Genomic DNA, 13,308 nt, shown 5'->3' on the forward strand with positions numbered 1-13,308 from the left:
ATTAAAAAACACTGAAATTTATTTTTGCATCAATGATCAAACCTTTGAATTAAACAAAGAATTTTACTTTAGAAGCGATGATCATTAGCTTACAGAGTCGGAATTGGAGGAATTGGAGGAATTGAAAGACTTGAACCTGGAAAATCCCTATACTTTGAAAGAATTGAAAGACTTTAACCTAGGTTAATTAGTTATATGAAGTTAGAGTTCTACTTCTTCTTAGGTTAAAATATGATGTTAGTCCTTGTACTTTGATAGAATTTGAGATTTAATCCCTATACTTAAAAAGTTAAAAATAGATTTAATCCCTGCACTTAAAAAGTTAAAAATTCAATCTCCTACTTTTATCATCGTTAGTAATTTCTATCAAAATATTTCAACACAGTCATAAGCGTTATCACATGATGATAGCCTAATCAACATTTCAAATTGATAAATTTTGATAGAAAATACTTAAGATTTTAATGAATAGACAAAGTTTGTAAATAAAAAGTTAAAGAACTTAACTTTTAATTTTTAAGTATAGAGATTAAATTTCAAAACTTTCAAAATACAAAACTAAAATTCAAATTTTATTAAAATATAGGCATAATGCCAAAAATGGCCCCTAATGGTTGAATGTTTGGTCACTTTGGCCCTTTATCTTTTTTTTTGGAGCACTTTAACCCCAAACGTTTATTTTTTTGTCAAATTGATTTATTTTTAACGGATATGCTGACGTGGTCGTTAGTTGACTATGGTCAACATTAACCGTTTACGTGACGATTTAATTGTTATTAAACTCTGACGTGGCACTATTTTGATAGGTGCCCCCGATGTCATTGGTGGCACCACCATTTTATTTTTAACAGGTGGAGGAAAAGAAAAATATATATATTTTATTAAGTTTACAAATATATAAAATTTCAAATTTTCAAAGTTGATATAACTTTTCAAATTTATATGTTCCAAATTGGCGGAAACCAAGAGTTGTATTGTCCCGGCGAGAAATGTTGTAGATTTAATTTTTTTTTTTTTTTACATAAGAAGAAAATGTGATACATTAAAAAAATTCGTTGTAAAATAATAACTGCTGGTGTTTCCTACATGCACTAAGCAATGGAGCCCAAGCTTGAGCTTGTACTTGCATAGGCATCTCTTGGATGGTTTTCAATTTTCAAAGCCAAGTTGAAGTGACCCACTCTACCAAGAAGATCGACCAAGCAAGTATAATGCTCTATACCGGGCTTTATTCCGAAATTATCTTTCATGCTTTTGAAGTACTTCAATCCATCCTCCACCAACCTTGAATGACTGCAAGCCAATAATATACTCATGAAAACAACATGATGTAGGCTGCAAGGTTCGGTTATCTGCATCTGATGACCCATTCCGTGAATCGCATAACCGTTTACCTTGGAATCCAAACAGCTAAATCTTTATATAACACTCCTCCAAGTACTTCTGCCTTGTCTATCCTACCACATCTACAGTACATGTGAACCAATGAGGTCTGGACCTGTTGATCACATAAAGTTCAATCTCATTCCTAATGCTCAGCGACCCCAAATCAGCGCAAGCAGAGAGTATGCTGGTAATGATAGCTTCATTTGGTTTAAGATCGGTTCTTAACAAGCTATTGCATAAATCCAATGCTTCAGAAGGGTAACCATGCTGAGTATACACAACAATCATCAATGTCCACAAGAAAGTCTACCATTTCGAATACTCATCGAGCTGAGACAATGTCACCACACTTTGCAGTGACTTTGCATGCATGTTAGGAACCGAGTTGTCAATCAAAGTTTCACCATCATATCCAAATTCCTATTTTTGTCACAACCTGAAATGAACTGAATCTGTATTGATGCATATCCGAATTCATATGCAATGATACGAGCTAACACCACTTAACTGGAGCAAAAATGTCAACTTGTGATGCAACATTCAGTCACAGCAACAGAGCATGCAATGCAAGATCATGCATTATTAAGCTCTCCACAATTCCCAAATCATCTTGTCTTGTAACTTGAAAAAAGAATCTCCATGAAATACTAATGGTGGCTGGATAAACACTTAATGCCATCCAAAAAATGTGATCAATTGCTTCACCTCAAGCTCAATGTCCTTCGAGATTAAAGAGCAATAAACTAAAAATTATTTCAAATGCACAGGAAAATGATCATAACTCAACTTTAAAATTGGCAAAAGCTTATTCTATTGTCAAGTCATATTTTTAATTACATTGTTCTTCACCTTTAACCATAGAAAGTAAGTATAAACTGAGGATAAAAGTACCATGTATGCATAAAAAGCGGTCAGGTTTCACAAAAGTAAGAAAAAAGAAAAAACAAGGCATCAAACTTGTCTAATTTTACCATACAATCTTCCACGGTATATATCAAGGAAGATACGACGTCGAAAATGAACCATGTCATTTTGTGTGAAAGGGAAGAAATCACCATGCGTAAGGCAATCACCATATTTCATCACAAATACCCCACAATCAACCCAGCTTTACATTGTAGTACAAGAGAAACGAAAAAAGAAAGGTACGATAATAAGTAAAGGTAAGATAATAAGTAAATAAAAGGTACAAAATGTATAGATTTTAATAGACGAATACTTACTTTTTTTGCACTGGAATATCAGTACGCACTAGAAATGGCCATTCATTTGCATCATAATAACCAAACTCTGGCAGTAGAAAGGTCGTGAACCATTGTAATATTGTTTGTTTTTCAACATTATTAGACATTATTCGAGACGATGGATTTGAATCCAACCATGAAATTTTCTTCTCCTTGGTATTAACATAGAAAAGAACCCAATGGGCTGATAAACACAATGGTAAAAACAACTGCAATCACAAAAAGAAAGCAAAAAAGATTACATCCATCTTTGTTAGTTACAATCAAGGATTTAAGTTGCTGTTGATATTTTCGATTTGGGTTTTTTCTACTGCAATAGTTAATGTAATTTATCACAATTACAAAGCATATAGCAAAAATTGAAGAGCTTACTTTATGAGCACCTCTTAGTTTCTTAGCTTTAAACCAAGCTAATACTTCATGTTCTGATCTGGATCCTTGTATCAAGCAAGTCTAGTGATTGCAAAATATATAGGTTAAACTGTACCATATGTAGTATTTGATATAAAATACTAACAATTTCAATTCGAAATATCAATATAGTTCCTCGTGCAAGATAAAATTTCTTACAGCTATTTGAGAGTCGAATGAATAATGATTAATGTATGCCTTTGGAAATCTATCAGATCTCTTCTTAAGTAATTTGAAGAATGTATTAACGACCTGCATACCATAATAAATTAACAACATTTGTTTATTTCCAACTCATACTACCTGATAACTTCGAACATGCATGAGAAAATACATAATTAATACACAACACAGTTCTATAATTATGAAAATTATATGAATATATGGATTACCAAATTAGGTTATGCCCATATCTCTAAAAAATTGATCATTACTTACACAATCATCAATATAATACTCTTTTCGAGTTTCATCACCATGGGGCACCATGAGTAAAGGTGCTAATTTGTCACCCATTAAGCAAAACTCCTTATCTCGTCCAATCAATTTTCTGTGAAATATAAACTTCAATGTATAGTTAGATTATAATGATCACTTCATATGCCAATATTAACTTATCAAAGCTAGCACATACCCAATCAACTCATTAGTTTGCCATCTATTTAGTCGTTTATTCTCCTTGCCTGTAAATCTCGAGACTAAATATGCCCGAACATCCTAAAGAAGAATTTAAAAAAAAGGAAAAATCTTAGATGTAAAAGCCTTAATATATGCATAACAGCAAAGAGATGTGTTTAAGGAATGGAATGAAGTATGAACCTCTTTACACCATGATCCTTGCTCCTTCAATGTTGTTTCGTTATCAGACTCAGAAGACAAGCTTTGAAACTGACCTGACTTATTATTGCTGAATGGTGAGTCATCTTTTGGAATTTCGATTAAGGCAGTAATGTTTCTTCCATGATTAGGTTCTGTATCAAGAAATTTTGCTTAATAATGGATTGAGCCATTGCCAATGTTAAAAGGGAAACATTCTTTAAGTTGTTTCCACTGCTAATTTCTTCATAATATCAATTTTTGCAACTTATCACTGTTTACACACCTTTTAGATTCAGTTCAAGATGAGGAGTAGATAAAAAATTGGTTGGAAAACTGAACTAGATAAGTGATAAAACGATCAAATAAGGAACTTACTTCCTGTTGATATTTCCAACCTATTTCGATTGCAAACTGAAGCTTCTATGTTCTCTGCTTTTTCAACAACAAGCGGATTACCATTTGGCATTTCAAGTTAAATAAGAACAAAGATCTTTTCATCCTTCTTGAAATACTCTTGTCCAAAACATTTCCACATCAAAGTTCACATTTGAATCCAAGTAACACAATAGATAGCAATAGTATGGTTCAATTACCATTTTTGATGGATCCTTTGGCAATGTCTCCACTACTATTAGCTTCTTCTCGATTCCAATTTTTAGAAACTTTTACCACATTAGAGTGGTCTTCCATCTTCCTTTTCCTTTTATACTATTTAATGAAAATGCATTAAGGTAACTCATTCTTCAGCTTAGTCATAGTATAGGAAAAAGAATTCAATCGAGATCATTTTCTAATCATAATTCATATGTAATACCTACCATATTTTGCATTGGTCCATGATTTTCTCCATCATCTGTGATAACAAAATGAACTCAATTAAGTGATAAGATAATGTAACTCTAAAGAATAGACCCTCCAAGTGAAGTGCAATAAAATAAAATGAAAGGATCTAAAACAAATTAAAAGTTAGACTTACTTTCTTTTGGAATTTTCAACCAGTTCTGACTACATACTAAAGCTTCCATACTCTCAGGATTCAAGTTGTTGTAGGTTGGATTTGTGATCATGGCATTGAAATTCAAACATGGTGCGAGTATTGATATTGGCATTGCAATGAAGTCTCGAGCCATCTTTGCTAGTGTAGGAAACCTTTTAGTATTAATACACCACCAGTAAAGTATGTCAAAGGCTCCATCCAAGGGAAGTAACGGCTCATCCAAGTAACAGTCAAGCTCAGATTTCCATGAGGCCACCTCATTAAAGTTGTTTGCAGATGCAAATTTACTGAAAGATTCCAGAATACAATCATTAACAATCTCTGTTGTTGAAGAATTGGAATCATCCAAGTCTGAAGTAGATTTAGACAGATTTCTGGCTTCATTGGCATATTCATAGTAAACATCTGTGAGGACTTTATGAAATCTGTTCAAATGCATCTTACTATCATGGCCATAAATCTCAGTATATGAGAACTCCACAAATTTAAACTTTAACCTTGGATCAAGAATAGTTGCAACAGCGAATGCCGAATTACATAAGCTCCAATAGTAGTCAAATTTCCTCTTCACCAATGTAACAATTGGATAGTTGCTCTTTTCCAGATGAAGAAATTTCTTATATATGTTGCAGAGCTTTGGGAAGTACAAATTTGCAGTAAGTGATTGAGTTCCTTCGATATCATCAAAACATTTCAAACAACTGTGGAAAGCTAGTACCATCTCCCATTCCTCCACTGATGGGTTTAATTTAAAGTTGCCATCAATTTTCTCCAGTTGACAAAATATTTCTCTTGATTCCAAGGCACTATGAAGCACACCAAAGTCTGAATCCAACCTTAAAGAAAGATCATCCCATGATTTCACACCTTGTAGCTTCACTTGATTTACAACTTCTTCAAATTTCAGTTTTCCTTGTGCTATTTCACTTACATATTCAATGGATTTTCTTAATTTCAAAAGTATTAGATCCATCTCACGAAAACCATCTTCAATGAAAGTGCAACCGATGAACCAGTGAGTTGAAGGAAACGAACCTTGGTCACTAAAACAAGTTTCCTTTATCTTCTGAAACATATCGTCATTCAAAAAAGGGTTATCCATAGTTATGGAAAATACTTTCTTACTTATATTCCACTCCAAAACCGAGCTCTGAATAATTTCGTTTAAAGCCTTTGTGTCATAGATATGCTCCAAAGCTTTGCAGGCAATAATCTTCATTTTTGGCTCCCAATTATCATCAATGAAGTGTGCTATCAAACAGCAATATGCTGTCTTTCCGTGGTTGTTCTTACACAAACTGATTGTCAAATTGAAGTTACAAGCAAGCTGATCAAAATATAACTGAAGTTTCTCCTTTTCTTCTTTATAGATGCGATGTATGTCAGATAATAAAATATCTTTTGATTGAAACTCAAACATTGGCTGTAAATTTTTCACGAAAATCTTAAAGAACTCTTGTTCAGCCATATCCAATGGACTTTGATGCTTGATAATCATTTTCGCAAAATCCAAGCGACTCCTTTCTTGATCGAATGTGAAGTTGCTTTCATCACTATCCCGAGTGATCAAATCACCTATTTCAGATGTGCTTAACTGCCTTTCCTGATTTTTTTATTTTCTTACTTTGGCATCTTTCCAAATGGTTTTTCAAGTGTGTGGTTCCACTCTTGCTTGACCCTGTAAAATCCTTATTGCAATGTTTACATTTGGCTACTTGTTTTCCATTCACTTCAAACTTATCGAAATCCAGCCAAACTTTAGACGAGTACTTTCTCCGTTTGGTTCGTGGGACTTTACAGGTCTCCATGTATGCTTTCACAATCTCATAGTCACCAATGGATACAGTCTGAGAAATGAAATCCTTATCACCAATTTCCTTTCAAAAAGTAGACAAACTAAGAATAAGTTGTCTATAATAAAACTTCAAAGCACATTACAATAGCTAAAGCTCTCAAATTTATATATAATCATTTGAATACTTAGCTTAGGCATGCAGCACTACATTAAATATATAAGCATACAATGTTAATATAATGTTGACAGTCTATCAGCCAAACCCTTCTTCTTTTAAAAGAAAAAGGAAAAAAAGTGGCAGGCAACTAATTCTAATGCTATTCACTTAAGCTACATTCGTGTTGTTTAAAAACAATATTCAAGATAATTGATAGTATATGTTTCTCCTTTACATATTCTAGGGCTTTATCCTACTAATCAGATTTCAAGTGTTAGACAAACTATATAGAAATGATTACCTGTTTATGAGGCCCTTGGGTTTGTAGTACTCCTCCATAACTCATGGGATTGGGTGTGCTAAAGGGAGCTGATTCTACCTAAAAGAAAATATTGTTATTCATTATACACATGAACTAGAATGCTACAAGTCTATAACAATAATGTAACATAACATACCTGCTCAACAAGCCCATGTCTTTCCATTTCATGAACATCACATTGTTGAACTGCATTCAAAGACCATGTTGTGTTTGAGCTTAGTAAATCATTGGTGGATGAAGCTGGTTGCGCATTTCTCATATGCATTGTCCCCTGCAGAGTGGTTGAAATGGCTTCTCTCTCGAATCCAACTTCATTACCTCCAACTCGTATAGTTACAAACTTTTTCTTCATATTTTTCAAGTCACTGAAGATATCAAGTGCTAAAGATTCTGATTTCTCACTTTCAATTTCAGGCCAATAAAATTCTACTACATAAACATCACCAATGATGTAGTGATTTTGTAGACAGATAGCAACAACAGCATGGCTACCAAACAACTGTGCAGCATTAAACAGTGGATAGTCACTTTTCATAAGCTTTGTAATACTTGGTTTGAAATGAAAGTTAGCACTTGATTGGAATGCTTTCCCAGCAATGGCTTGCCCTTCTTGAATATGATGTTTTGCACATGCTTCCATGAAACATTGAGACCCCTCATTACTTGCATAACAAGAAGTCCTTTCCATGAATAGAGTATGTTTCTTGCCATCCAACATAATTTTATCTGTAGTAGCCTCACAAGCCCATGTTAAAGCCACTGGAAGCTCATATCTAAAACATACTTCTTCCAACATGTTAGATTTTACATTAAATTAATTTTTACATATATATCAAATTTATCGTTCTACCAACAAGTGTTGAGTGTATTAGTAAGGTACATTGCATTTTCCAATAGAGAAGGTAGGTTTGAACATTGAAAACCACATTATTATTTTAAAAGAGAAATCTTAATTTTAAATATATTTTTTAATTTCATGAAAATCATTCATTAAATATGTTTTAATTCTTTTCATTAATCTTAAATTTTAATGAAACTAATTTTGTGAAAAGATAAAAGAATTAAGATTAGCAATCTAATTTCCATATTTTGATTATTTTATTTTATATTAATATTAAAATAATAAATTTCTGTAAGTAAAACATACAACTAAGTTATTAAAACTAGATTATATCATAATGAAGTGTCCATTACTTGAATCAAGAATTTAAAAAAAAATCCAAAGTCAAGGCCTGACCCTTGCACAGCCCACCTAATAGTTTAAAAATAATAAAATATATTTTTATAATTAAATTTAAATAAATTTTTTTATTTAAATTCAGGCTAAATTGGGCCAGTATATGGATAAAAAACTCTTTATCCAAACCCAGTTTAACTCTCAATTTGGTCCGGACCAATCAGGTCAGGCGGGCCACTTGACCTATGGCCATGGACAGCTTAATTGCAATTTGCACACTACTATGAGGATTAATAGAAAATAAAAAAATGTTTGGGAAAAGTTAAATGTGACAGTTGTTTTAAAAAAAGATTATATGAGGGATTATATATATTAATAAAAGTTAAATTTGTGAGAAGGTGAAGTGGGTATACTAATAATAAATATGATTAAAAAATATTTAAAATTATATTAAATAACTTTTACACCATTAATTATAAACCTGATCATGAGTAGAATAACTGATTTTAAGTTCAAAGATCTACTTGAAAACTAAGATATAGGCAAAAATACAAGTCCAAAAAAAGGGCTTGGACAAAAATTAATGCACTTTTTTTAAACAGATTAGGCTTCTAATAAATTTCTTTCAACCCGGCCTGAATCTACTTAATTTTTTTTCCTGTTGTTTTTATTTGGATATTACATAACTTTTATTTTATTTTAATTTTACTACTACATTAAAGATATTTGCTTACTAATTTACACCTATCTTAATGTTATTTAAATATAAATTTTTTAATGTATTTTCAATTTGTTAAGAAACATTTATTTTAAAGTTTTAGTGTTTTGAATATATTATATTTTTAAATTTGTTTTATATAAAAAATTTAATATGGACAAATCGGGTTAGATCTAAGTTTAGCATTTTTTATCTAATTCGGATTGAGGTAATTTTAAGTCATATTTTTTAAGCTAGACTGGGCTTAGATCTAAAAACCGAACCTAAAATTTTACCTCGTTTCAATCTATTATCAAGTCTAGCTTAATCACTTTTTCTTTTCTTTTTTTCAAAATATTAAAAATTATAATTTTTTTTTAAATTTGTTAAGAAACTGAGTCAAGATAAAGTACCTTGCCCTAAATTATTGCTGTTTAGATTGAATTTGAAATGCTCCTCTCCAGCTCTGGGTCTCCAACATGATACGAACAAGATTGGGCAATCCTTATGACTTAAAACCAAGCACCCTTTTTCCTCCTTGATTTCCTCTACCCAATACAGAGCATGTAAATTCTCAACATCTTTCTGGAATGGAATTTGAAGAAAGCCCGCTGTTAACAACAGATCTCGCCATTCATCCAAACTCTGGTGTCGCATAATTCGATCCCTGCCTTCACATGCCACAATGTTATGAATCTGTCTCATATAATATTTAGCTGTATTGTAGCCCAGAGGTTTCCCAGATTTGAAAAGATTAGAATAATATTGAAAAAAGTTAGAGTAATATCGAAAAGAGTACTCCAAGCGTTTGATGAAATTCCCGTCGTTATCGTTAGCGTATTGTTCTTGCATGATCACAATTTCTGGATTTAGCTGCCTCAATTTGATCAATTCTTTCTTCATTGCTTCTGCCTCTGCCAACAGTGTATGAAATTTGAAGTTATAATAAACCACCAAAGCCTCATCATCGTTTGTTCTTCTCAAATCCAACGTAGATTCATCCACTTCTCCCAAACTATTAGCGTAAACAACTCTCAGATCTTCCTTCTTCAACTCTATTTTCAATAGCTTACCCGCTTCAGTCAAATACTCCATTTCTTCTTGGAAATCGACGGTATTTTTCAGAAAAGTTGGTAATACGACGGTTATACGGACCGACAAGGGATCGCTGGAGCGATTCGGTAGTGTCTTGAACAAGTATCCCCTTCCGTACAGATGCGGAATGTGGAAATCAATAAGATGAAATCCCTTCTTTCCTGTCGTGGCACTTTCGATGGCTTCTCCCACCATTTCATTAATATCAAACCTTGAGTAATAATAATAGTAATACAGTGGATGAGGTATTTGCAGATTCGAATGGGTATAATAAGGAGGATGCAGACCGTAAGCTCGCCGAACTAGAGCTTCAGCAAAGTATCTCACGAGTTTGCTTATGAGGTCAAGTTCTACAGCAGCAGTGTTCCAGATCTGGTGCAGGAATGAATCGGCAATTTTCAAATTCCCATCTTCAATTGCATGAGCACACGATACTAAGATCTCCAAAGCAGCATCAGCAGAAGAAAAAGAAGACGAAGAGGCCATCGTAGGCAAAAACTGTAGCTACGGGGTGTTGATCGATGATTTCTCAGTTTTTCGTCAAAAGGAATAGATATCGAGACATGGATTGATTGAATAATTTAGACCCAACGCCCAAAGCCTAACAACCATTCGATAAAGTCCAAGTTTAAGCCAATAAGATACTGAGCTAATGTTGAAACTCTGATGGTTTTGAATTAGGGTAAATTCCACAATCAGTCACCCAACTTTTAAGGTAAACTAATAAAATGCTAATCAGTTCTTGTAAATCCCTTATTAGTTTTTTTTCAGTATAAATTATAGATATAAATATGTTGATATTTAGAAAATAACACTGCTTTTTTGCTTGGAACTTTAAAACTAAGAAAATGTAGCGAAGCAACATCAAATTTTTCTGTGTTTTTCATTAAAAAGAACATTCATTGTAATTGAAAAGTGCATATATCACTAAAATCCTTAATCAACAAAAAAACATAGATCCAATTACAGAAAATTGAGCTTCACTGTTGCAGAATGACCAGAAATACAATAAACCCAAAACTAAAATCTAGCTTTCATCACCTATAAATCAGGTGACAAACCTGGGGCTGCCATATTTTCACAGGTCTTGAACACTCAAACCTGCAAAAAAGAACAACATGAGATAAGTAAGTCAAGAGGAGAACCTTGAAATGTTACCAAGTTACCAACATGGCGAAAAGAATACATTCTATTGCCACCAGCATGGCAACAAAGAGAGAATACTTCATTTTAGCTTCAAACAATTCATTTCATATAAGGATTCTGGTTGCATCAAGATAAGAAAAACGAGGCCATCCAGTGGTTTCATCCAAGAACCTTGAGATATTACCAGCATGGCAAGAAAGAACAATAGGATCAATTGTACTGATACCAGTATGATAACAGTGGGAAACAATGATTCATTTCTGCTATGGGTTTATGATTCTATAGCATGTTTCTCAATTTCAAAAAAGGATGCTGGTTGAAACAAAATAAGAAAAACAAGGCTCCACCATCATAGCAAAGACCAAGAAACTTTGAGATGTTATCTACATGGTAAGAAAGAACAGTAAGACAGATTGTAATTCTGTCAGTACAGCAGCAACGAGAACAATGGTTTGTTTCTGCTATGGACCTACAATTCTATAATATATTTGCTGATTTGAAATAAGGATGCTAGTTGAACCGAAACAAGAAAAACGATTACTGTATCATTTATATAGATGTACCTGGAGGAAGGGACTGCTTCAACTTGTCAGCCTTCTCAGCATCCGACACGCAAAGTGTGTACAAGTACTTGGAGCAGCGGACCTTGAACTTGACAACATCTTTGCTCTTCTTGATCTTTACAGAGCGTGCATCTTTCCTTCTGGCAGTCAGAAGGAAGTCCTTGATCTCATGAATCTGCTTAGGCTGTAAATCATAACCCAGAAAACATTCATTTAACCGAGGAAGTCGAATCATAGTTAAAGACATAAATCAATTATAGTACAGAGGCCGGTGAGAGCCAAAATCACAAAATAAGGATCATAATAAGTAAATAAGCAACTCAATGAACAAGGAAAATACAGATTGAAACAAAAAGAATATACACATTCTTAACAAATGATATCATAATCGGATATTCTAGAATTAAAATGTCGTAACATGTAGTAAAAATATGTGCAAGTCCTTCAAACATAAGCCAAATCCCAAAAAAAAAAAAGACATAATATTGCATTAGGACGACTATATGCATATAAGCAAATGAGCAACTCAAAGAGCAAGTAAAAACACAAATTAGAACTAAAGATCTGAGAACAGCACACACACATTCTTAAACATATTCAGATGTTTTAGACTGAAAATATCACTAAATGACGCAGCAAAAACATGGGCAAAATTTTCAACTTTTTTCCATCTTCAAACACAGTTCATTGAGCCATACCAGATTTAAATGAAACAATTTTCTCATTATTTAGGCCAACATAAACGGATATATGATAATCAGTTGCATTATACTAGTACCCAAATTTCTACAAATCTCCATCAAATGAGGAGAAAATCAGAAAGATGCAAACAAAGCATTCAAATGCAGACCAGGTGAGAAATGAAGTCAGAACAGAGCATCAAAATAAGAACAATTTCAGAGAATTAAAGAGAGAAATGAGTTTTACCATTTTGGATTGAAGATTTCAGAGTATTCTTCAATATGCTATAACCCAAGCACAAAAAGGCGCTACAAAAGTTCGATATTGAACTATATATATGGTGCACGCAAAAAACCCTAGAGAAAATTTTATATTGTATTGACTGTTTTAACCTTGGTTAAATAGTTATATGACGTTAGAGTTCTACTTCTTCTTAGGTTAAATCTGCTGTTAGTTCCTGTACGTTGATAGAATTTGAGACTTAGTCCCTATACCTAACAAGTTAAATATCCAATCCTCCTACTTTTATCATCGTTTGTAATTTCCGTCATTTGCCTTATCACATCATGATAGTCTAATCAACATATCAGGTTGATAAATTTTGATAAAAATATTTAAGATTTTAATGATCGACTAAAGTTTTTAAATAAAAATTAAAGATTTAACTTTTCAAATATAGAGACTAAATTTAAAAATTTCAAAATAGAAAACTAAAATTTAAATTTTATTAAAATATATGGACTAACGGCATATTTTAACCTTCTTATATTAAGAAGATGAGGACTAATTGAAACATTTACGCTTTAAAGTTATTCTAA

General features: G+C 32.7%; 5 protein-coding genes across 5 annotated transcripts; all 5 read right to left on the reverse strand.

The window, feature by feature from the left end:
* Window positions 1-1,091: 1,091 nt before the first annotated feature.
* LOC108475086 (pentatricopeptide repeat-containing protein At5g16860-like) lies at window positions 1,092-1,674 on the reverse strand. The gene is made up of 3 exons (XM_017777086.1): window positions 1,499-1,674; window positions 1,395-1,457; window positions 1,092-1,293 (listed from the first exon to the last, which is right to left on the reverse strand). Exons 1-3 carry the CDS (start codon window positions 1,672-1,674, stop codon window positions 1,092-1,094), a joined length of 441 nt encoding a protein of 146 aa, XP_017632575.1.
* Window positions 1,675-2,173: 499 nt separating this feature from the next.
* On the reverse strand, window positions 2,174-7,975 carry LOC108475088 (zinc finger BED domain-containing protein RICESLEEPER 2-like). Its single transcript, XM_017777087.2, has 13 exons — window positions 7,268-7,975; window positions 7,111-7,188; window positions 4,837-6,734; window positions 4,679-4,713; window positions 4,454-4,568; window positions 4,236-4,289; window positions 3,861-4,012; window positions 3,676-3,758; window positions 3,480-3,591; window positions 3,201-3,293; window positions 3,003-3,083; window positions 2,610-2,839; window positions 2,174-2,494 (listed from the first exon to the last, which is right to left on the reverse strand). Exons 3-13 carry the CDS (start codon window positions 6,353-6,355, stop codon window positions 2,338-2,340), a joined length of 2,631 nt encoding a protein of 876 aa, XP_017632576.1. The 5' UTR covers window positions 6,356-6,734; window positions 7,111-7,188; window positions 7,268-7,975; the 3' UTR covers window positions 2,174-2,337.
* LOC108475089 (protein NLP6-like) lies at window positions 6,438-7,927 on the reverse strand. Its single transcript, XM_017777088.2, has 3 exons — window positions 7,268-7,927; window positions 7,111-7,188; window positions 6,438-6,734 (listed from the first exon to the last, which is right to left on the reverse strand). Exons 1-3 carry the CDS (start codon window positions 7,925-7,927, stop codon window positions 6,438-6,440), a joined length of 1,035 nt encoding a protein of 344 aa, XP_017632577.1.
* Window positions 7,976-9,404: 1,429 nt separating the features above from the next.
* Window positions 9,405-10,586, reverse strand: LOC108475090 (DELLA protein 2-like). The gene has a single exon (XM_017777089.1). It carries the CDS (start codon window positions 10,584-10,586, stop codon window positions 9,405-9,407), a length of 1,182 nt encoding a protein of 393 aa, XP_017632578.1.
* A 416-nt stretch (window positions 10,587-11,002) lies between these two features.
* LOC108474793 (60S ribosomal protein L38) lies at window positions 11,003-12,886 on the reverse strand. Its single transcript, XM_017776811.2, has 3 exons — window positions 12,737-12,886; window positions 11,810-11,993; window positions 11,003-11,201 (listed from the first exon to the last, which is right to left on the reverse strand). The coding sequence occupies exons 1-3, from the start codon at window positions 12,737-12,739 to the stop codon at window positions 11,179-11,181; spliced, it is 210 nt and encodes a 69-aa protein (XP_017632300.1). The 5' UTR covers window positions 12,740-12,886; the 3' UTR covers window positions 11,003-11,178.
* Between the last annotated feature and the right edge of the window lie 422 nt (window positions 12,887-13,308).

The sequence above is a fragment of the Gossypium arboreum genome, chromosome 3 (assembly GCF_025698485.1).
Source record: "Gossypium arboreum isolate Shixiya-1 chromosome 3, ASM2569848v2, whole genome shotgun sequence".
NCBI classification, from domain to species: Eukaryota; Viridiplantae; Streptophyta; class Magnoliopsida; order Malvales; family Malvaceae; genus Gossypium; species Gossypium arboreum.